The sequence below is a fragment of the Mastacembelus armatus genome, chromosome 6, assembly GCF_900324485.2.
Source record: "Mastacembelus armatus chromosome 6, fMasArm1.2, whole genome shotgun sequence".
NCBI lineage: Eukaryota > Metazoa > Chordata > Actinopteri > Synbranchiformes > Mastacembelidae > Mastacembelus > Mastacembelus armatus.
The window spans coordinates 14,924,084-14,949,988 of record NC_046638.1 but is presented as its reverse complement, the minus strand read 5'-3'; the positions used below and the strand labels follow the sequence as shown (position 1 = coordinate 14,949,988).

The following is a 25,905-nucleotide window of genomic DNA, read 5'->3' as shown; positions in this document are numbered from 1 at the left end:
CTTTCCCTTCGCTAAGAAGAGCAGCATGTGACAAATTACCATCCACACCAAAGCATGTGTACAGTGTATATTTTTAAAAAGAAAACTGAACTGGGTTAAATGTGACAGTTAGATAGCAGAACGCCTATTGAATATGCTGCCACCGCCATGTTCCACTGTAGGGATGGTGTTAGCCAGGTGATGAACAGCCAGTCTTTTGTTCACAGTGGCCACTCTACCATAAAGGCCTGATGGACCGGCCACTGAAGCTCTGTTAGAGTGACCATTAGGTCACCATGATGGGAGCAGAAAGTCGTGGCCCTTTCACATTACATGTGGTAGTTTCACCCACTCTTAATTTAAAAAGAATTGTATGACTTTAACAAACTTTTAACCCGTTTAGTAACATGTTGTCACGATATGCTGCTGCAGTTATACTGTAATTTAGGACTAGTGAAGTATCTAAGATCTAAAGGCGAGCTGCTAAAAGCCTTTGCATAATTTGCATGATTTAAACCAAAGAAAAAACCTTAGTGAAATAAGTGGAAATTGAAAATGGTGGTTACTAGTGGTACTGTGTGTGTTTTAAACACAATCCAGAAGTGAAAAGGATGGACTGTTGAATATACTGTTGATATACTTAATGTTGAAGCTGAAGTTCAATGTGCGTGTATGTGTGTGTGCTGCTAAGGATACTATGTAGCTAGAATACTGTACACAGATATGTCTCACTAAAGTATTTTTCATGTTAGTAGATACAGTCACAGTATGAGACTACATGTGTGTGTGCTGAGTCAGGATTATTTTTCATTAGATTAGTTGTGGTTCTCACCTCAGGTTACAGCCAAAGGGCACTGACAATTAATGTTACATGGCTGGAGAGACTCTGTGTCTTCATGTCTCTGTCAGTTTTACATACACAGAGAGAGCATCCTGCTAAACTCTGCAAACCTGCTTTCTAATAATTGATTGAAGAGACATAAGAGACACTTTTGAGCGATAATAAATACCTGAAGGTAAAAGACTCAACAGAACACAAACAAACAGATGTACAGACCCAGAAACAAGGCAACTATTATCTTTCGCCACCTCTCACATCGCATCAGCTGTTTGAACAGCAAAAAACATCTTTTTAAAAAGAAAAACTAAGAAACTAGTCAAGAAGCTCTGTAAAAAAGATCAGGGCCAGCAGCAGGTGGGGATCTACAGCCAGTTTGAAATATTGCATACTGACATTTTCTCACAAAAGCAACATGGTACAAATTCATTTTTTCAGTTATAACTGACAGAAACGCAGAACAAGAAAACTCCCTCTCTGAGGAAAGGGAGAGCTTTTTGGATTTCTGAGCTGTGTTTTTATAAATTAGTGCCAAGAGCATGAATTATTGGTGTATAAAAGCAGGATGGATGAAGATGATCATCACAATCCTGGTGGGGTATTTATTTTGGGCCTGTGACCTTTTTCTCCTTAGTATTGACAATAAGAAGGACAAAGAGCCTGTTGAGGAGTTTAGACAGAAGACTGATTCTCTGCTGCATGAAGCTGTGCTCTTGTTGTGTCCAGCCATGCACAGCTCATGGGTTTGTCTCTGGTGACGTCAAGCAAATTAGCAGAGACAACAGACAAGACATTCACATTGCTTTATATTAACCATTAGCTGACCTCTGATCAGTTGTCAGTTTATTAGGAACACCAAGCTAGAAGTATTACAGTCTAATACGACAGTCCCATAACAAATACTCCTTATTCCACTGTATAATCATTTTGGATGCCATAGTTTGTGATGGTGTTGAACTGGGCTGCATTATACAGAGCGGGGTTCTTGTCATTTAGCATAGCTTCATTGATATAAATGGAGAGGCTAAAGTTAAATAAACACTGACTTCCAAAGGCTAAAGCAGTGTTACAATTTACAGTGGTGGTGGAACATGTGCAAGTCATTTTTCAAGAACTGTTATGCAATTCCTGTTTTTGTACCCTATGTGATATACTGACTCAACTTGTTTGCACATGAACACATCATCATATGCGCCACTCAAACAACTTGGATGGAAATGGTTGAATTTAATAATTTGATTATCCTCTGTAGGCTCAAAGTTCCATGAAATGTCGTCTGATGTAATACATTTGCCCTTTTTACTATTCATTCCTAATTGATTCTGCAAAGACAATAAGGTTTTCCCTTAACCATTCATATCATGACCACCATCCCATCTATGACAACAACTTTCATCCAACCAGCAGTGCCTTAAACACACCTTATAACAATCATTTATCAATGAATTTCCAAATACACCCTACCTTATCTGTTATTACAGTGCTAACAGTCTCACAGCTGTTGTTCCTCAGAGTGAGTGGCAGGGCCATTCTCTGCCACAAGGCCCTGAACCAGACCTTTTATATATGAACCACTGACAACTCACTGAACCAAACACTGATCATTCTGGAAGTGTTTTGAGCTATAAAAGTAGGAGATAACAGTGATAGCAGACCATTCCAAGTGAACTGGTGATAAATCAGAGGAAGCCAACACCGTAAGGGTCAATGAAACATTGTGCCACTCCTTTATTTATTCATTTACAGTACTACTTCACTCCTGCTACTACTAAATGTCTATGTCTATGTGTAGACTACATGATGTTTGACAGCTGGCAAATTGTACATCTATTGCTGTTACTTGGGGTATACTCTAAATTTCAATTAAAAGCAGTAAACCATCATAATTACAGCCTCTGTTGTCATATTTATTGAAATACTGATTCACTGTGTCAAACTGAATTTAGCTGAAAACTAACTAGCAGAATAGTCTACTACTGAAGCCTGATTGGCCATCACACTCAAATCCATCTAAAACTGTCAAGCATTGTACTGGGTAAGCTGGCTTGTAGCACCAAATTTGTCACCCCCAACTCATTTAGAACTGGGCATTTAGATTTATGCCAGATTGGTTCTGATAAGGTTCTGATGGTGGCTGGATTTCTGGCCTGCAATTGGAACAGTTCCACAGTTCCTATTTTACAGTATATATGGTATTATGTAAACTGTAATGAGCTTATTTTAGTTGAGACTGTCAGGATCCTTGCCCTACTTCCTGTTAGAGACTCATATTGTGGTTATATCTTGTGTTCCTGTGTTTTAGTTCTAGGTAGCTTTATGTTCACATTATCATTGATTATTTTCACCTGTGTCTGGTTCTTTGTTCCTGGTTTCCAGCTGTGTAAATACCTTGATTTGAGTTTTTGCCTCTTTGTGTGGTGTGAAATAATGTTATCTCCCTGCAAGCTTAGGTCCAGTTTTAAAATAATTTACCATTATGTGACAGAGAGTGTGATATTCAGTAGAAAACTGAGATCACTGCAGAGCAGACAGACCATATGTGTGCATCGCTCAGCCATCTGTGGCTCCATATTTTTTCATTCATTCTTACTTTCCATACTCACAAAATAATGTTGCATTTCACTCTTTTTGTCAGTGTAGATGACACAGCAATCTTGTTGCAGTAAACTTTATCAGGATGGTCAAAGAAGAACCTGGTGATTTATAGGGTTCTACCCATGCAGAAAGGCAAACCAACACGTCTAGCTTGACTTAACACAACAGAGAGAGAAAAAAAAAAAAACAAACTTAATGAAGCATTGTATGCCAGCACTCTTTGAGCTTGCGTAACTGCAAGTGGAGCCTGGCATTGGACTTGCAGTCATGGTAGTTGCTGCCACAAAGCAGGTTTTAAAATACTTAGTTTACAACTGTCTTATGAGAAAGAAAATGCATTCAAGACAGGTGTTAGACCTAAAAAATACACACTGTGTGTTTTGGTGAGTAATACGCTTCTTGTTTCATTGAATTAACTCTGAAAATGATCTTTCCCATTTCAATCAAACAGGATCTTTGGCATTTCATAAAACAGTTTCTGTGTCAGTTTTTTTTTACACAGCTGTGTATGTGTTACCTGTTGCAGCATCTCCTCAGTGGAGACCAGTTTGAGCCGGTGTTCCTCTAGAGAACTTTCAAGATCTCTGATCTTCTCCCCCTGAGCCTCCACCTGGTCGGTCAAAACACTCACCTAGCGGGTGACACAGTTGTACTGTATTAGGACGCGGAGTGCTGGATGAACAGGTGCAGAAAAACTGACAACAGGGCTAAAACACTATGTTCTGTACTCTTATGCTGATATGTATATGTTATTACAGACACAGACTCATGCTAATGTTTGATCACTCCTGGGAACATTACATGTTTTTGTGATTTTTTAAGTGAAAAGAGCAAATACAATCTCTGCAAACAAACAAAGAGTAGTTCTATATTTCACAAGCTTACAACAACAGGAAAAAAACTAATAGTACTCTTCATGTAATGTTTCAGGATTCATTTAATTGTTAAGGCTTAAGTTAGTCATCAAGGCTTGCAAGGACCTCAAACTCCTTCAGAAACACCAGCTGAAGTTTTTGAAACAGTCGACTTGAACATCACTAAAAATCTGTGGATAGCTCATAAATATGCTGTGTGAGCAAGAGTTTATAAACATCTTTTAGAACCTGAAGGGATGTGCATATGGGTGAAAAATCATAAATCCACAACAAAAAGCCTCTTAGCTGACCGTGTTTGCAAGCTGTGATATCTGTGCTTAGTTGGTTATCTTTTTCTATTTTTCAAGTTCTTGAACTAAAAGGTAAGAGCACATTAACATTAGAAGAAAAGCCCATTTAACTGTCTGTTTGCTGCAGGTTTTGTATTTAGTTCTTTTCACTTTAAAAATTGATGGCATTTTCCCAGCGGTGCTAAAACCTTTTCTTAAAATTCAAAGCAGACAAAAATCTGCTATGGCATTGGTTTATCCTGTGGGTAAACCTCACCTGTATCACACATTTGGTACTTACATGGTACATCACCATGTCTCTTTCTCTTGCTTTGATCCATATACAGACACACGTTCATCCTGGCATACCTCAGCTCCAAAACAACACACATTCAATCAGCTGTCTGTCACTCAGGAATGCACTACACATTTACTATAATTTATCATACTCTCACCTCCTGCCACACATACACACACCCAAAATACAACTCTCCTGTGCCCAATCCTTCTTACAGCAGCTGACTCTCGCTTTGTTCAATTTATTTCAATTTATTTGTATAGCGCCAAATCACAATACAAATCATCTCAAGGCACTTTACAAAAACTAAAACTAAGAACCCAACAATTCCCTTATGAGCAAGCACTTGGCGACAGTGGAGAGGAAAAAACTCCCTTTAACGGAAGAAAAAAAAACCTCCAGCAGAACCGGGCTTTGTCACTCTGACTTCTTCTGATTTTATCCTTGCCGCCCGTCCTGAAGAATCTCTTGCAAGATTTCTGGTTTCTGGCTCAGCACGTATCAAAATCCAGATTACAATGAAAACAAGCGTGGTTACAGAGAAGTAAAGGATCTTGTAGCATGTGCTCCTAAAAATGAAGCTGAACCATGATCTAGTGAGAAGTAAATGAATGATCAAGTATGTGAATGAGTTACATCTAAAGAACTTGCACCCTGCTAATACCTGGCAGCTGTTATGTATGACCGTACACCCTTATTTAAGGGTGTAGCAGCACAAAGCAAATGAAAGACGAGGTATGACTGATATGATCCTTATGCTCCTGATGTGAGGAGAAAGACCCAGCCTTAATAACAACATAGTCTCTTACCTCCTCTCTAATCCACTGCTCAGCTATGGTGGTGAATTTTCACCATTAAGCTACAGGCAAATTTGACACAGAGTGTATATAGGCTAACAAACACACACACACACACACACACACACACGCACACACACAAAAGAGACATGTGAAGGGAAAGTAAAGTCAAGAACTACGAAGGGGACAAACAGCCAATTAAATCTTCTGTCTGGAAAAATAAGCCCCAGTCACCTTTTTGACCAATCACAGCCAACCTCAGATGAGCGCTTTGTAACAAGTAGGTGTGTGCATGTGTGTGTGTGTGTGTGTGTGTGTGAGAGAGAGAGAAATAAGATATAGACTTCATGACAACTTTATGAACCTGGGTTGTCTAGGTGGGTGGAGCACTTTAACTTAAGATTAAAAACAGATCCCTTCACACGAACTTACCCGGAGCATTAAAACAAACATGCATGCAGGTGAAGAGAGCCTGCGGGGCAGGTTGAAATCTATAATTCAAGGAGGAGGAATGTCACAGCTGTATGAACCAGTTATTAACATGAGTCTAGGAGCAGGGAGAGCCTGTTGACATCATGTATTGCAGATATATGCAGTATAATCTTCTGCTTTGTCGTGGCAGGGCTGAAGTTGATAGTTACACAGTTAAAAGTCGTGACCAAACACATGCTCAGACAGTCTTAAAGGTGCCTGGGCATGTTTTGTTATGGAATAACATGAAATAGCTAAATTCCTTGGATAAAAGACCACAGACCAAGATATATATATATATATATATATATAAATATATATATATATATATATATATATATATAAACACACAGCTCTGACCTGTAGCACCAGAGACTCCTTGTCTCCCTCTAGGCGAAGCAATCGTTCCTGGTAGGTTTCATAGTTGGCTGGAGAACACAGGTTCACCTGGACAAAGAACACAGAAAAACAGAAACAGACTGATGTTATTCAATGCAAACCAGTCAATTCACATGTACATTTGTTGTTACCTTGTTCAGCCTGTGGCTTTTGGAGGAAGCTGTGGTGCAACAGATTTCCCAGAAAAATTATCAGAAAATTACTAACAATAGTGTCAGCCCATGAATCACACATACTGTGGAAGATGAAGTGAATACTGTAAGAGCAAAGAAGTGAGAGGATTACAGCCTTAAGCATAGCATTTACTGTATGGGATGTTGATATGTGCTTTTTTTTTTCAAAAAGTAAGCTGCATCCACTATGTGCTGATGCCTGCTTCATGTACAGAATTAGTTTGAGCTAAACCTCTGACTGAATCCTGCACAAGTATCAGACAGAATCCAAATGAAAATATAAATATTGTTTCAATAGTGAAAAAGCCTTGTCAGACTGTCTAGAAATAGAAATTCTTTGTAATATCCAGTTATGCAAATACTGTAAATGAGATCTTTCTCCTTGGTCAGAAGCTTTTTTGACAGATTTAGAATACGTTCAGCAAGTCAGGATGCAAAAAATGAAAATCAAGAGGAACTATATTAAACGTTTCCATTTCTCTCCAAAAAGTCAGATTACGCTGTCTTTGAGTGCCTCTGTCCAGGGCTGCTGACTCGCTGCCTTCTCAGCTTGCTGCCGCTGACAGCGACACAGACAGCGAGAAAAGAGGCAAATGTTATTATCCATCCATGAAGTTTTTTGCTACCCTCAGCATCAGAGGAGCGAGTCAACAGTCCCTTCAAATAACATGTGTTCTTAAATCCTCTCTTTCTTTAGAACTGCATTCATGAAGGTCACTCAAAACAGCAGCAAAATGCACAGTGTTTGCACCCCCCCCCCCATACCCACACAACCACACATGCCGTAATCATCTGTCTGATGCTGAGATCAGTGAGCTCAGTGGATGTATACGGGGACCTACTGACACTGACCGTATGGACACATTAAGACAAACTAAAATAATACTGAATGTTTTTATTAAAATCAAAGGGCCCAACGAAAGTGTTAAAAAAGTATATATATCTGAAAATCTCATTTTGTTTACAATGATGCTACAGCATAGTGTGGCTTTTGGTTTTTCACTCCAGTAGAGGAAGCTAGGAAGTAATTGAAATGTGCTATAATTACAGATATTCCCATCAGAATGCTGAGAAGCCAGGCTGTTTCAGGAAGGTGATACAATGTTTGAAGAGGCTGACACAGGAAACCAAGGCAGTCTGTTTGTATCTGCCTGTCATCGCCTGCTGGATTGTGTGAGAGTGGAGGGAAGGAGAGAGAGGGAGAGAACAAGAATTTGGGGGCAGACCTGAGTCCTTACATATTATCACTTTTGTGAATACATTAGCTAAGTCTAATGCAACTATAGTCATTCTAACCACATGTCATTTTACATTCATTGAGTACACATCAGACCAAATATTAAAGGTTGTGTGTAAAAAAAAGAGTAGCAGTTTGTGCATGTCCAACAGGCTGTACAGAGTTCTGAGCATTTACATTAAAAACACTGGCCAGTGGAGAGGGTGGGATCCCTACTGACAGCACATTATATGATCCCAATGGCTAAGAATGCATGAGGCATGCAGGACACCACCTACTTTTAATTCACAACAAAGCGCTCTGTATAATAGCCACTGCTCTGTAAAAACACAGCATGCAAATACCACAACTCACCAATCATGAAACCCACTCAAACTAACTCCAACTCTCAAAGCCCCAGTGTGATCCTGTCATAAGGACAGATGGTATTGCTGGCTGTCTGCATCTAAGACATAATTTTCAGAAAAAAATTCAGAACCTGTGCATTGAAACATTTTTTCCTTGCTGCTATTCAGTGCTGAGTGTTGATTGGCCCTGCAGTATGTGTAAAACATTTGCTTTTCGCTGGTTTCTCTAGTTACACCACTGTGTTACTAAAACCAATTTAAAGGCTGGCCCAATGTAATTTTACGCCTGCAGAGCCTGACACTAAACAATTCCTGCAGTTCTTTTTGAAGTGTCTTGACGACCATGCTTTAAATCATGTCACATACAATGATGTACAGATAAAAACAGATGTGTACTGTTATGGAGTTTCCCATTTTAAAAGCCATGGCATGTTACTGCAAAAAGTTGCCTACTGGGCAGGAAATAAAGGTGACACCACCACACAGACACACACACAACTAACCAGCAACTAACCAGCTGTACAAACCATAACATTTCCCTGAATAGAAATAACAGGCCTGTAGGAGGTGTTTGTGTTACGGACTGGGATACGCAGCAAACACCTCTTTGTTTATGTGATTTTGCCTGCAATTGCTATACGGTGATATACCGTGTACTGATAACTGAAAATCCTTTTACTAAAAGAGTAATATTGACCTCCACCATATCACCCAGCCCAACAACATGTGAAAACTGTGAGAAGTGGCAAAGTCTCTCTGTGATTAAATCCTGTGGTATCAGACACTGCTTTGTCAACAGCAATCAGCTGATGGATAATGCTCCTAATCTTATAACACAGTCCTTGTGATGCATGCCGTCCCTCCTCACACACACACACACACACACACACACACTAACAACACCAACAAGTTGAGATGCAGCCCAGGGAAATTACATCAGAAAGCAGTCTGTCGCTGAGGGGGAAAAAAAAACAATAAGAGGACAATAACATGCTGCTAAACTAGGACAATATTTGTCTCACAGGGACAGAGGACCATACTGTTTTCTCTATTTGTAAACTCTTTCAGAGCATTAGTTTAACAGACAGAGTCAGATAAGAAAATAAAAAAAGGGAAAAAAGAAACATAAAGTTAAGTAAAACCCCAAGACTCACCTTTTTGAGCCAGGAGAAGTGTTTGTAGAAGTCAATGGGAGTCTCCATGCTCCCAGCCCATCGCTGCCCTGCCTAGTTCCTCTTTGTTTTTGTCCGTCTGTGTCAGAATCTGTGTGTGTGCTTGCGTCTAGGCACAGCCAACAGCCGGGACTAAGTAAGAGTGGGTTCTTTTGAGTGCTGTCAAGAAAGTGTGCATGAATGTGTGAGATATGTTCACAGCTGTGAAGGAAGGCGTTTTACGATCTCTCCCTTCTGAGTGGGACAGCACCCCACCGCTCCCACCCCACCCTTTGTCCCCCTCCTCCTACAGTACTTCTTAATACCACTGTGTCCTCTTTCACCCTCCCTCTGGTCTTGAATTCTCCCCACTTTCCTACTTGTCGGACACTCGTTGCCTCCTCCTCCTCACGCTCCACTCTCTCCCTGTTCTGGTTGGGTTTTTAGTTCCTTTGCTCTTTTTATTTCCTTCCTTTCCCCCTACTGTCTCTTTCCTTTCTTTATTTCGGAGTCGCTGCCCCTTTTTTTCTACTCTCTCCCTTCTAAGGTCTGTCTGATGGCCAAATGGCTGGGACCAGAAAGGAAGGGGGTGGTAGGAGGTTTGACATTTTTCTTCTTTCCCTGTCATCTGTTTGTGTTTGAGACTTAGCCCATGTTCTCCTTTCCCCCTCTCTTTTATACACACACACACATGCACACTCTACACCGGCAGTATCTGATGCCTGACACACAAACAAAAGACCAACATGCTGTAATGTCAGCACAAACATGACCCACGCTAGTGCTGTTTTTTAATGAAGTTACAGTCACAAAGTCACAAGGCTTCAACTCAGTCAGAAGCAGCGAGTGACTTTCTCTACCTCTCTCTTTCTGCATGCGTCTGTGTCGGATCAGCTTAATGTTCAAAACCCAGTTTCTCCACGTTTCATATCTTGTGTGTCTTGCAAAACTCTTTGCCATTTGTCTAAATAACAGGTTCACTTATATATGCTTTTATATACACTTAAATTACAAACAGTTTAAAGTGTCTTGAGAAGTTCTACACCTGTATGAGTCTGTGAGCTGTGTATATAAAAAAGTGTATAGCTGCGTGTCTCTGTGACAAGCATTTCTTCATCTGGTCATCCTGTCAAGGTTAAATTCAGGGTGCAGAATGGATGTCTGAGCCACCCAAAAGTCATCAGCACATGGACTATACATGGGTTTCTTAAACTGCACATGCAGATGCCTAATGAGTGTGTCATGGGTGTGTCAGTTTTAGGATATGAAAGCATTTCATGATGCAGTGAATGTCACAGATACATCAAAACTAATTTATATAGAACATTAAAAAGTTCTTCAAGTTGCACTGTCCTCTGTGAAATGGGATTGCTCATAGTGATGAACCAATAAAGACTTATTGCATCTCTGCAGTTTCTCTCATGTCTACAGAGGTGTTTGTTTGTTTGTTTGTTTTGTTTCTTAGCATGTTTCAACTCTTTTTTTTGTTTTTGGGGTCTGTGGCTTTACTGTCCTGGTTCACTCGCATCAACCTCTGATAAACCTACTGTACAAATATCCACTGTATGAAAAATGTTAAGCAGCTGCTGAACGATCCTGTGTTTGTTTCTATGTCTAACACCCAAAATATTCTTCATGATCAGTTTTTGGGGGAAACTCTACTCCAAAAATCTTCAGCTACAGACATGTTCCCATATCACAACTTCCTGCCAACATCCACTTATAACACTTCCTGTGTTTACATTTGTGTATCTGTGAGTGTATGAGTTTCTCCATGGAGTATCCCCTTGGAGAGAAGCCTGCAGGGTGCAGACTAATTGCAGAGCATAAGTGTCTTTGATCCTGTTCCTCTAGGTCAGCAGGGAGGAGCAGGAAGGGGGAGAACGTGGACAGGATGAGGACAAGAGGGAGCAGCCAACCTTACATATTAGCTGCTTGGACAATCTGCCAAGCCTTTGTTAATCTGCTATTAAAATTCACTGGCCACAAGAACAGTTTTCTCTACTATTTTCAACTGAAAAAAACAGCCCCTTTAGAAACAGCTGACAGTAATGTTTCAACAAAGTAATTTAACCTTTTATAACTTTCATCTTTATCTTCACTTTGTATTTCCAGAAGTATTTTCTGAGGTGCACTAACAACCACAGCAGAGCTAATTTACTGTAAACTCCTCTGAACAAGTGCCAACAAGTGTGCAGCTGGAAACACAAAAATCTCTTTATGTATGGAGACATAAAATGAAAGGTGTTTAGAAATATTTATCATAAAACAATATCCTCATTAAAAAACATCTAGGTATTATTAGGATAAAACAATAGAGTAATAAAGCATGTAAAGATGTAGTCACACTACATTTACCACAACAAAACAAAATTGAGCATGGAGAATGAAACTGGGGCGGCATGGTGGAGGAAGATCTCAATAAGAGACTCAATAAGAGAGAGAGCTGGAGTAATCAAAATAACAAAGAAAAAAAGCAAGGGAGGTAGAGAGTGTTAGCCAGTGACTGCTTGAAACATATGAGACATCTGCTGTTGAAACAATGTGGGAGCTTAAAAAAGCAGCTGAACCGGATCTAAGTTTCAGTTTTCCCTTTTACCCTCTACCATGTGTGTGTATGACAGGGCAGAAAACAGCAGCCTCTACAGGACAAACTTAGCAACAGCAACAAACTGTCTCATACAGCTGAGTTCAACAACAGCTATATTTCAGTGAATTTAGCACAAAAAAATGTGCCAGAGGTGTCCATATATTAATTTTATAGTAAGATATAAACGAAACAACACTTTCAAATTCAGTTGCAAAGTTACAAAACAGAGAGACATCCCCAAAAAAATGTATAATTCTTACACCGTGTTTGAGAAATTTTGCCCTACCTTAAGAGTCAAAAGCAATTCGGTCCTCTTTCCAGGGACTTCAGTTTCCAACCACCTCATTTACAAACAAACATGTCAGAAAGTAAACATGCCAAGAGATGACAGCAGCAGCATGCAGCGAAAACGACACAGTGAAGGAAAGTGGAGAGAGCCGGAGAGAGAGATATGTAAAATAGTGAGGGATGTTGTACACAGAGAAGCTGCAAGACTGAGGGTGTGAGGGAGGGGGCTCAGTGCAGGAAGCTCATAATAGTTGAGTTGTAATAGTTTCAGAAAGGAAAACTTTACGAAGCCTGTCCTGGTCCCCTCTCCACTTGTTCCCTTCTCTCTTACCCTTACTATGAAAATGCTGTTGCAAACAACACTATAGTGTAGTAAAGACAACAATGAAAAATCAACCTACCTATTATACACACTGACCTTAGTCCATACTTGATGGTAAACTGTGCAGAATGAAAAACCTCACTAAAGCCAGCTGTACAGTACACTTGTGCCTACATGCAGTCTGCACAGCTACACCCAAGGCTGGATTGCTGACCAGGCAAAGTGGGCAATGCCCCAGTTCCCAGGGGTCCAAACAGCCTGAGGTTCACTGTGGCTCAGTAGTATGTTTCTAATTTAATCAGATGCAAAGATGTAACACAACTATAAAAACTACCACCACTACAAAACTACTGTTTACTATGATTACTATGTCACTCTCTTAATGAAAAAAAACATACAAACTTAAATAGTGAGGGGATCGCACGGAAATAATATAACAACAATTTTATATTTAACTGAAGTTTAACAGCCCTAAATCTGACTTAAAGTGGATGTTCTACAGTGAAGTTATTGGGTGTAAATTGTTGGTGCTTAGCCCTGTCATGATATGCTCCAAAACCATTACACTGCTTTTGTAGACTGCCATAATACCTGCAGATTTCATGAATTAGTCAGGTTGCAGGTCTAAATAACAGATATAGGTACAACAGTGGACAGAATTACTGACAATTTATCTGATTGACAAATTATATTTGAATATTCACTTGTGTCTAAAAGACAGGCTCATTAAAAATAGATGATGTGACCAAGGAGGAGCTGAGGTCAGTAAATCAAAATGGGCAAACTAGTCACTAGTAATGAGTTCATAAGTGAAGTTTCTTTTAGGTATAAATGCATGAATAAACCTAGCTTCAAGTCATTTAAGGTGTCCCTCCTGATGTGCTTGTGGAAATGTGCACCTCTACTGAAAAAAATGCTAGTGGAAACACTGTACGAACAGCTTCAATATAAAACAGCTGGTGCTTTTGGTCAATATGTAGCACATCTGAGTCCACTTCCAAAATATCATAATAAATATACCGCACCAGGCAATATATCCTATTCTAAATGTGGGTGACTTTTATTCACAAAGATGTGCACACTGAGCACAGAGAGCAATTTCTAACCCAGCTGTGTAATCTCTTAGGACAGTGAGAGATCCACTGCAAATTTAACATGAGCAGCTCTATAAACTTTCTACCACTGAAACAGAATAACTGCAATTACTGTTTTTCTTCTGCTTTTAAAGGCAAAAAACACCAAGAATGGCTACCAAAAATGGTTACTCAAATAATATTAAACAAGCTGGAATCTCATTCTACCCCAAAGGAAATAAACATCTTAAAACTACAAATAAGATGTCATGCTAAGATGGAGGGTGATTTGAAGTGAAGCACACAATATACATACAGTTCCATTCTGTAGCCAGTCTATGAGAGCTTGTGCCGTTTCTGTAGGTAGCTGTGCTCTGAGGCTGTCTCTCTCCTCCGGGCTAGGTTGGAGCTCCAAGGCCAGTTTGAGGTCCTCAGCTAATTGAACAACCTGCAGTGGACAGGCACTGATGGGAGAGCTCAGGTCATACATGCTGTTAGAGAACTCCACCGCTGCAGCTTTTGAACCTGGAGAGTGTGGCGATTGAGGAGAGGAGAGGAGAGGAGAGGAGAGGAGAGGAGAGGAGAGGAGAGGAGAGGAGAGGAGAGGAGAGGAGAGGAGAGGAGAGGAGAGGAGAGACAATTCCTTATCAAAGCACTATCAATTATATTATTACATGACATTAAAATATAACTAGCAGTTTGCAAGATGTCCTATAATGAAACTTTGAATACTAAGTAAAAGAACAAATGTAATCACAGCCATACATCCAGCTGATTATTTCCAAAATGTCCATGTGTCACCTGGATCATTTCCCTGACATCTGCATACACTCATAGACACACATTCTCACACACATCTGGATACATTCAAATACTCATGGCTCTGAAAAAGAGCCACACATTACAGTCGCTGCATACAGTATACTCACTCCAAAATTAACAGAACAGCACATGAAGAAAACAACACTAGCAGCCTAAAAGTAAGAACTAAAAATGTTAAGCTTGTGAATTTACAGTAGGCAAAAGAAGGAAAAAGGTATTTGTATACTTCATAAAATAATTTCATGGCTGTTTACCCAGGTATGGCGTTTTTCTTTTGTTACAAACACATCACTGAATAATTGGTGTGCAGTGGGACAGTAGTTTACTGCTACATTTATAGCAGTAGGAGCAAGATTTTATTTGACAATACTTTAACAATCTGTTGTAAATTTAGTGGTAATTCTGTAAGTTACAGAACACTAAAAACACAGCCTTACAAGTGTTGAACATCTTTGGCATATTTCCGTTATTAATGTGATATAAGTGATCACAATGCAATATTTGTTTTTCCTTTTGGATATTTTTCACTACAGGCATTTACATTACAAGAAACTGTCTTATATATAAGATGTGGGTCTCAACAATACCAGCATCAGAGTCATTACCCACTGGAGTGCTTCCAATGCTATTCCCACAAGATGCTTAACCAGAAAGACAGCAACTCTTAATCATGGAATGCAATATGACCAGCATATCTGAATTGTGTTCATAAGTGGCTCTAATTTCCTTGTTAGTGATTGGCTAATGCTATCAGTAATGGGATTTATAACATATTTCTATTTGTGGTCACTGAGAGCCGGAATAGCAAATTCTGCAATCAATGAGCTCAGTGTGCTTTTGTAGCTGCTCACTAGGAGATTGGTAAGCTTCAGATAGGACAATGGAACATGTAAACCTTCTGTCTGCTCCTGCTATATGCTTATATGTGGTATGTTGATTGAGGGGGCGTGATCATGAACACCCTCGATGTGCAAAAATACTGAATGCATATTTGAACATCTGTACCTACCTCATGTAAGGTGTCACACAACTGTTACAGTTATACTTAAATCCTTGCACTCCTATTGGCACTAGTTCACAGATTGTATATATAAAAATATGCATTTAAGAATCTTGTACATATATATGACTTCTTATTCCATTTTTCTTTCTTTCTTAATTCTAATATATTTTATTTTTCTATTTTATTTTTAAAGTTTAAGCTTTAGGTACATTTTTCTGCATAGAGAGAGCCTGGTGAACTGGAGTCAAACTCCTTGTTTGTGTGCACAAACTTGGCCAATAAAGCTTTCTGAGGAATTCAGGCCACTGTCTCCACCCTCCTCTCCCTCTCTCCAGCACTCTGAGTGTGCAGAGTTACTTTGCTCTACTCAACCTATTTTTTTCCTATATTATTATTACAGACCAGGTTACACATTTAACCCACTGTGTGCAAAAGCACACATAATTGTGCACATTTTCTGCATATTACACACAAATATTAATGCACAGAATGAGGTAATGTCTTAGGTGAAATGCTATATTTTATCACTTATCAACCTGCTGTGTCAGAAAAAAATCAAACCTTTAGTTTTCTTAGGGCCAACAAAATTATTTATTGCTGATATTATTCCCATCATGTTCATCAAATGAAGACTATAATCACAGTTAATAATGGTGAGGACAATGGCTCTCTCTGATAGGTGACAAACCTAACTAATAAACCGATAATTACTAAGTCATGGGAAAACTATTTTATACTCAACAGTATGCGGTAATTTTAAATTCAAAATTGTCATTGCTACAAGCCAGCTAGCAAGTTAAATTTTTAAGTTTTTTTATTTTTGTTAATTCCTCAAAATTATACGATACACATCTTTCTTGTACATAAATGGGTATCATTTATACTTTCTCATTGAATGTTGGACTTGAGCTTGCAGCTTTGGGAAATTTACTTGATACAAGACTACATTACCCAGAAAACCCTGTGTGTCAAAAAGACGGCATTACGGCTTCGTGGTTCTTACCTGCGATGATGTCATCCATCTGTTCCAGCGCTGCCTCCAGCATGTGACTGGCCTCCGTTTCCATTGTGATGGAGGGAAGCATCAGATCACAGATTCTGTAGAAATTTCCAAGTTCCAAGTTAAAAAAAAAAAGAAGAAATATTTCAAAGCGTGATGATATGTTACTCAATTACCAATGTTATGTAAAAGCAAGAGTTAAATTTTACTGCAATTTCTATTGTTCGCCAACAGAGGTCCAGAATGTTCGGACTTCAAGATGCCTCTTTCATTTTGTGCTGCTTTATACAACAAGTTAGGCCTTTTGTTAAGTTCACTGACAGTGTATCACAATGGTTATTTTTTAATTTCTATATATACATGCAACCCATACATTCACATTTGTCTTGGAAAAACATCACTGCAGGCAAACAGTCTTCATACAGTACAGCCAGGCGCAATTACACGCACATAATACTTTACAAGACACCCGCACATGTGCACACGCACACTTTTTATTCCTCAAAGCAAAGCTGAGTATCCATCCGTCATCACTGCAGCTCACTGCCATCCTGCTTTTCACTGCCCATCCTTTCCCCTGTCATCGCGTCTTTGCCTGACACTCATCCCTTTTCTGTCATCTCTCCTTCAAGGCCCTCATCCCTCTGTCAGCCTGTCATGGCGAATTATAGCCGAACAGACATCAACCTGCAGAAACCACAGGGAAAGGATGGTGATGTAATCTACTGACGCCTTGGGAAAATAAACCCTCCTACTGAGCAACCTAATGCTCTTCGACATTAGCACTAACATCCACAGCTACAACTCACAATGAAGGCACCAGCAGTTACAAGACACACTTAAGAGTCACATGCTGTCATTACAATCTCACATTTTTCAGCCAAAGCATGCCTCTGCTCACATTTGGTCATTTTATTGTTAATAATTATAAAGGGCTCCATATTGGTCTTGTTGAGACAGAGGGTGAAGGCACCATTTAGACACAATGACAGAGTGACTCTCTGTCTTTGTCTCTCTGTGACATCAGTTGACCTCAACAGGACAACAACGCCTTTGTCTTTGTGTGTGAGAAAGAGAGTGTATATAAGCAAGGACATGGTGGGTTTTACATGGCTCTGTGTGTTCCACTGTTGCACTGAATGAGGGTGCTGATACAGAGATTACTGTGCTATTCCTGCACAGAGCTGACAAGACAAATAGTAACAACCTACAATCCACCGTCTCCCATGTTGCACAATCTGTACAACTGTTATATGTCTGAGGAAATGTGTGTGTGACAGTGTGTGAGAGAAAGAAGAGTGAATAGTGAGGGCGTGTCTGTATCTCCTTTTGATTTCTTGTTACAGAAATGTCCCATGATGAAATTGTTTCACCAACTTGAAGTCTTTAAAATATTTTCACTTTCACTTAAATGCTTTCTTTATTTATGCAGTATTTTAGAAAATAAAACTATTGTTTACAATAAACCATTGCAATACTTTAATATCTTCTGCTTAAGATAGCTTTTTAACAGTATTTAGCTTTTTTTATCACAAAGTAAACAAATGAGTTACAATATATACTTAAGAGCTTATTTTACATCTTTACAGTTGCATCATTATGTTGTTATAGTCAGAATAAAGAGCAATGATAAAACTAATGAACCTAATGTAATTGATCAAAAATCCCTGTTAAACCGTATGGCGGGATCGCCCCCTCGCCTGAGGCCAAATCACATTGCCTGTGTTCCTTGATTTCGCCTTCATGTCTTGGCTGTTGCAAAAACAGACACACCTTTTCCCAGGAAGAGAGTCATACTCTAGAAAAACTAGTTTGTCAAACAAAACAATATGAGACCAGTTTCTTACAGTTACACCCGCCTCAGTGTTGATGGCTCTCTCTCTCCTAAAGAAAACTGGCACTCCACACACTCTGTATGAAAGGTGAGATAGAGTGGTGGTGATAACACAACTGTCATGAAATTATGAAATAAAGCTTGACATGAGCTGTGTCTTTAGAAAAAATGGCATAATGCAATAAAAGCAGTTTTCTGAAAAGAGTAATTTTAAAATAATGTCTAAAATCAATCATTAAATTCATGTCCAAGCGTCAACGACAAACCACCTATTTGTTATCCTACGTATGAGTACCTGATGATAGCTCAGGCATGTTTCCTGGTCAGTGGAGCAGTTTATAGATAACAATGGATGATGGTTCAGCACCTTCCTGCACATCCTCCTGCAAATGCACACTCTATACAAACCTACTGCCTCCTGTGTGAGCGGGACTTTGGTTTCAACATTCCCCCACCCCGGCTGGTGAGAAACAGCAGGTTTCAGAACAATACCTTCTACACTAACTGAAAAAATAAACACAGATGAAGCTTCAGCTTTCGCACATAAAAACTCAATATAGTTTCTAATGTTGGACTTAAACCCAGATGTTGGAATGGCCCTCTGAACCAGCCACTGTCTCAACTCGCAACTACGCTTAATCAGTTCCATTATCCCTGACCATGCCATGTGATCAGATCAAACATCTGCTGGGTGCCTGTATGCAAACATATAATTTTTCCATGTGGTGCACCTGTATGTGAGAACAGAAAACAAAGCAATGTGGCTGCTGCTTCACTGCAACCTTGCTCCTATCCCCTCCAGCCTCTGTCCGACTCCACTACACTGAGATGAGGGAGGTATAAGAGGGGAGGAGATGAGTGAAAGCAGGAAGCATGATCAGGTGGTGTCTTTATGTGCTTAACTGCCCACATCTAGCAGCAAGAGGCACCTAGTAGCTACGGATATCTCACTGTCTGGTAGCCAAGTGGCTGTATTGCTATGAGCTTTATTTGTACCATCAGAACCACCAGTCCTCAGTACATTACTGTCATCCAGCTCTGCTCTTCTTTACTGCTTTACACTGGTCCTGCTGCTCTGTACATCAGCAAGCAGAGACATTTGTAACAACTACTGAGGTTTATTGGGATTTATTGTCCGTGAGCACTTTATTGTGGCAAGACACAGCAACAAAGAAAAAAAATATATAATAAAGTCCAGCATAAAGCTAACAAACAAATAGCAATATACAGCAGTATTTCTATACAAAGAGTTTGTGTATTGGCTTGATCACTTGTCTCTGGGCAGAACTAAAACAACGAGGCTAGACTAGCATCCATTATTGGGACATCAGTTAATAAAGCCTTACATTTATATTTCATCACAGTTAAAAGACACATTGTGCACATCCAAGTATGACTGCACACACAAAACTGCAGTAAATGCTGTGTCAATACAGGAAGATGCATAAATGTATTTTTTACTCTGTAAGATTATTTCCCTTTAAGAGAACTACTTTATTATCATGCTCAATAACACCCCCACACACGGACACGTCAGAGAGAAAAGCTATAAAAAGTATCATCTTAGAACTACGTCCATGGGCTTGAACACTGTTTAGATTATCTTTTCTAGTTTAAGACTGTGAATAGTGTGTGATCTGTGAACCATTGCTAATGTATGGCTGCTGGGGGTGCAGGAATATGTAGTTTAATCTGCAATCCCAGCCCTGCAATGCTCTCTATTTAGTCATGCTAAAGTGCATTTGATTCAGATCTGCACTGTTCTGCTCAGTTCTCTCAAATACATCTCTGTTGTCTGCTTTTTGTATACTTTATCTGATTTCTTTCTCCTTGACTGTGTCTGTGTTATAGTCCAGTCAGTTCACTTGACTTCTGCTCTAGTTTCTGCTGTAATCTATTTTGCCCTCAGACTGGGGGTAATGAACCATAACACAAAACAACACATGACCTCTAGTCAATGATCATCATGAGGATAGCAAATAATAATGTGAGCTTTTAGACAAAATGGTATTTATTATAATGTGTGCATTAAATTTAAGTCATAGAGTATGAGATGTGGAAAATTCTGAAATAAAAGGCTTGGTAAAGAGCATTATTAATAATGTGCAAGGTGGTACATAAAACAGCACAGACAAGAATGCATGTCTGAATTAGTATGCTGTGTTCAAGAGTCACAGCAAGGGTAGAAAACAACACAGGCCTTAGTCATGTCATGGCCCAGTACAATACGCTCTACTACGTTCTGGACATCTACTTTACAATGACCATACTTCAAACTAGTTAATTTTGTTCAGGAACTACTTTTTGGCATTATTTTCCAGTTCCAGATGCCTTTATAAAAGGAGTTTTGTTGATCTCAGTTCCATCCTGCAGTGAGGAAATAATGTTATGGTGTCCTGAGACAGAAATGCTGTCAGAAAACCTTTCCTCTAACCTACAATGATTTCATGGGATTTTATTTATTATTTAAAGTTAACTTGTCATTGAACCAGTTATCTATCTATCTATCTATCTATCTATCTATCTATCTATCTATCTATCTATCTATCTATCTATCTATCTATCTATCTATCTATCTATCTATCCATCCATTATCTATACCCACTTATTCCTATTTAGGGTCATTGGGATCTGCTGGGGGCAGCATGGTGGCTGAGTGGTTAGCACTGTTGCCTCACAGCAAGAAGGTCATGGGTTCGCATCCTGGCCTTTCTGTGTGGAGTTTGCATGTTCTCCCTGTGCTTGTGTGGGTTTTCTCCAGGTACTCCGGTTTCCTCCCACAGTCCAAAAACATGTATGTCAGGTTGATTGGTGACTCTAAATTGCCCATAATGAGCCAGGAAAAGCGGGTATAGAAAATGGATGGATGGATGGATGGGATCTGCTGGATCCCTTCACAGCTCTCTTCAGGTGAAAGGCAGGGTTAGACCCTGGACAGGTCATCAGTCCATCACGGGGCCCAGTTATCCACTGGTTGTTAATTAACCTGAAGGACTTTAAGACTTGGTGCCCTTGATGAATCAACATGCACACTGACTGCACAGATGAAGCAGCAGCCTGACAGAGAGTTTACAGGGCTACTGTTGTTACAGTACACATACACTGACACATGTCAGGTACCCAGAATGACCACATACTTGTACAGCTTAACTATGAAAATCACTGTGGAACAACCTGCCCTGACCTGCACTAACAGCCAAGATCCATAGATTAAACTTAGCAAAAAAGAACTAGATGTGGGTGTTTGTGCTGACAGTCTGAATGGACAAAAACTAGTGGCATGAATGACCTCCAGGTTAACACATCAGTTAATAATAGTTGGTATACTGTTCACTTCTTATACAAGTTTGGACATGGGTTGTCCTAATTACTGCAGCTAAATGTACTGTGGGGAAAACAGCTGCACAGTGGTAAACGGAGAAAGATAAAGAAGCAGAGCCAGTGGAGATGAACTATACAGTGGTAAAGAGATTTGACCAACAAGTGAAAGTTTCTCCAATAAAGTTAGAGCTTGATTTAAGAGGACATTGGGTGGATTAATGTACAACACTCACCTGTGGAGTATTATGATAAGTATAGTTTATTGCTAATCAACAAGCTGACTTACTATAATCTGTAGGTCAGTGAAACACACTCAGCTTCACATTAATTTCTGCAGTGTCGGCCCAGCATTTTTCCACTCACTGAAGCTATAGACTGCTGGAGATAATGGTGTGGCTAATGTTTTTTTAAAATCACAGATAGGACACTGAAACCACTACCAACCTCTTCCCTTAGTTTTATTTTTGTAGATGTTGCTTTTTTAAGTGGGCATCTTACCAATGCTTATGGTAAGTGGCAAAAAGATTTTATAGTAATTAATCTGCCATAAATGAGTACTTGCTTGTATCTAACTGACCAATGGAGTACCTACAATAGTTTATAGAGTAAATTAAGAGAAAACAGTGAATGTCCATTACAGGTTCCCAGAGCCCAAGGTGTCTGCTTCAAATCCCTGGTATTACCTGAAAAACAGTTAAAGTTGTAGATGCAGCACCGCAACTGCTGCACAGATTTTCAGCAGGAATTTTTTTTTTAAGGATAAAACATGAAGCCTATAAAGCCATCCTATTTCAAAAATTGAAATTAGCATGCAAGATTATAAGCTGAAGAGAAATACACATACTTGTCCCTTTATAATATCAAGTACTACACAGTTTATATAGGAAATCTCATTTGTTTAAATGATAGATAACTGTAGACACACTGTCCTGTTAATGCTAAGTGCTATATTATCCTCATATATCCTATGAGAAGAAAATGTTCCATCAGCGGTTTGCTTTTAACTTCACTGACAGGAACACAAGGTTGAGAGCATTACATATATACAGAGTCTAAGACTTTTGGATGTGCATACATTACACATGCAAATGACCACATCTCCTCAAAAAAAGTATTTGCAGTTACATAAGAACATCATGCTGAAGCAAAACACTACCTTCAATGACCAAAACCAGCCTTTCCTCACTGATGAAAGGTCAGGACAAATATTTTCTCATAACTCATCAGTAGCACACAGGCAGATAGTCAACATGTTAAATATTAATGAACATACCTGTCAAACATCTACACAAAGATTTCATTGTTCTTTTTTCAAGGTGGAAAACCTGGACATTTGAAATTCCAGCATTACTAAAGTGTCAACAAGGGTGAGAACAGGAAATGCCAGATTTCATGTGAACGTGTAGCTGAGAAGAAGGGTTAAACATTAACACAGAAACACTGGCAAACACACACACTCCTCTGTGTGTGTTTGCCATTCCTTCTCATTTGGCTTCGCCTGTTTAGATTAGTGTCACCAGCTAGAGGCCAGACCCAAGCCCCAGGCCCTCCTGTCACACAGGGTAAATACAACTGTGTGTGTATGTGTGCACACCAATTTCTATGGTTGTGTGAACAAATTGAGTTAAAAACCAGAATTATGAGGATTATTGGGCCTGTCCTCATGACTATGAAGGGTTAAGACTTGGTTTAAAGAATATGGTTAGGGATAGTCATTTAGGTGTGATGGTTTAGGTTAAGGTTTGGGGCTATGTTAGTGAGTGACCTCACAGCTATGTTAAGACCAACATGTACTGTGTGTGTGTGTGTGTGTGTGTGTGTGTGTGTGAGGGTGGGTGTGTGTGTGTGTGTGTGTGTGTGTAAAGATTAGGGTTAGGTAAGTAGAGGTTGTGGTTAAGGTTAATGTAAGTCTCAAGGAAATGAACATAGTCAATGTAAAGTCCACACAAGGAATGAAAACAAAAGTATGTATGTGAGAGAGCGAGGAGACAAGCCAACAAGAAACACCAGATTCTTCATCAATTAGCATCAATGTGACAGGACCACTGACATTTCATGTGAGGATGTTCCTTGCTCTGTCCCTTAGCGCAGCCAGAAAAACTAGCTCTGCCTCTCTCCTCTAGTTATGGTTTTTCAAACACTTTTTCAAACACTCAAGCCAGAAATTAGACATTTACCACACTGGTTTGCAACACAACACAATGTGAAGTACAAGCCACCATTCCAGCAGTAGATCACTCAAACAGCATACATTTAAATATACAGTACAACAAAAGCAGAGATGTGTTTCAAATGAATGTCACTGAAGCCTATTTAGTTAGTCTCTGATACTGATACAGGCTTTGGAAAATAATAACATTAACTACTTCTGTCTGACTGTCACAGTGTAGAAGTGATATGGAGTAATTAAACCCAGAGGCAAGCACTTGCAAGCATATGATTATTAATGGTCTAACTTGCAATCCATTCTTTTTGCATTGCAATCAGAAAAAGGGAAATATTATATACATGTTTAAGTGGAATGTCAGCATAGAAAAATAAATACTAAGCTAGCAGATATGAGTATAAATAAAACTGAATTTATGGAATCAAGGTTTGTGATTTTTCACATTCAGCCATCTGTTAAAACTGGATCACATTTTAGCCATTTAATGACTATATAATTAGAATAAGAGGTTCAACACGATCTCCTCAATATATGTCGTGAAACGTGAAATCCTTCATAAATATTATGATGCTTTACACAAGTCTTTTACAACAATAATAGCAGCTTGTTTAGTTTAACCTGGATTTGGCGGACTGTTATTAAGCTGCTTCTTAATACTGCTATTAAGAAGTGTTAAGTAATTCAATGTCATCTTTTAGGGTTTGATGGATGGTGCAAAAAAAAAAAAAAGTTATATTATCGATGTTATTCATAATGTTGTACTTAAAACCAAATAGCAGTGACGTGTGAACAAAACCAGACACCTGCAACTCAAAAGTCACAGTCTTCTAGACGCTGACATGTCAATCATGGAAACGAGTTTGAAAGACTTTTTTATGAAGATGAGAAAACACTGACTCTTATAGTATGTATATTTTTGGTGTAGATGGAATAATGACAAGCACTGCCAAGCCACACTGGATTTGTACACAAACATCTCCACCATTATATTTAGCTCTTCCACCTCATCACACCAGCTAGATAGCAAATGATCGTGTGTGTGTGTGTGTGCAAGATGACTAGAATAAAATTACTCTGACAAGAGATGCTGCATGACTTCGTCACACACATTCACACACAGATGCAGAGCACAGTGCAGCAGCATTGACAGTGACTATATCAGGCAGAACACAGTAACAGCCAAGTGTACAAATGGGTTCCCTGGTTTTCACATTCTGCCCTGTTCCTCTTCTTGATGTACTTGGCAACCCTGGTGTTAGCAAAGGGTGATTAAATAATAGGCTTCATCACACAGAGGTCCTGTAACCTGACACCTGCAGCTAAATGCACAGGGCATTATAAAAGCATGCTGCATACCAAACAACAGCTGAGCTGACATGTTCATAAAGCTGAAGTTATAATGTTGCGAAGTACATCAGGGTCTGTATTAGGGGCTCATAGTGAGTTTAACATCTGCATCTGAGAGGCACAGGCTGACAAAGGACCCTGCATACTGAGCTCTTAGTTTGTTTTTGTTGATGAGGTTTCCTCTCTAGTTGTGATAGGTGAAGTCATGGCAGTCAACTGATCAGTGTGCAGACTTAGTAGTGGTGTCATGAAGCTGAAGCAGGTGAAAAAGTGTGAATATATATTTGCTATATTGCTGCTGAAACACAGAACTGGATGTTTTTGTATCATGATTTTAGCTTTCTCTACTGTCAGCACTCCAGCTCTCTCTTCCATTAGAGTTTGAGCATGATCAAAATGCATTTCTGTGGGTCAACAAGTTGAATTTGTGTTCATCCTTGCTTATGATGGTTGCAGCACTGAAAACAGTTCATGCCTATGGGCCCCACCTCAGTCTCACGCTGAGTATAAATTCCATTGAGACCAGACAAACGGCTCCACGCCAATTAATTTAATTCACCACCAGACTAGACTGATTGACTGACTGTCAGCCTGAACTGTCAATACAATACAGTATCAATCCAAGTCCACACAATGCTGAACTCCTCATCTAATCAATATCAGTTTCTTGCTGTTATTGGCAAATGTTTAAAGTAGAATAATCTAGTAT

At 39.3% G+C, this 25,905-nt stretch overlaps 1 protein-coding gene across 6 annotated transcripts in view; it reads right to left on the bottom strand.

Annotated features, from left to right (window-relative positions):
- Positions 1 to 25,905, bottom strand: part of ppfibp2b (PPFIA binding protein 2b) — a 56,872-nt gene that overhangs the window by 23,491 nt on the left and 7,476 nt on the right. For 3 of the 6 annotated variants that reach the window (XM_026312270.1, XM_026312271.2, XM_026312272.2), the window contains exons 2-5: positions 16,531 to 16,625; positions 14,019 to 14,227; positions 6,483 to 6,569; positions 3,930 to 4,043 (exon numbers count right to left, since the gene is read on the bottom strand). In XM_026312270.1, the coding sequence (XP_026168055.1) occupies positions 3,930 to 4,043; positions 6,483 to 6,569; positions 14,019 to 14,227; positions 16,531 to 16,625 (505 nt within the window). Of the gene's footprint in view, positions 1 to 3,929; positions 4,044 to 4,857; positions 5,218 to 5,250; positions 5,437 to 6,482; positions 6,570 to 9,432; positions 9,695 to 14,018; positions 14,228 to 16,530; positions 16,626 to 25,905 lie in introns of those variants that run through there. The other 3 variants (XM_026312273.1, XM_026312275.1, XM_026312274.1) reach the window with 3 other exon arrangements.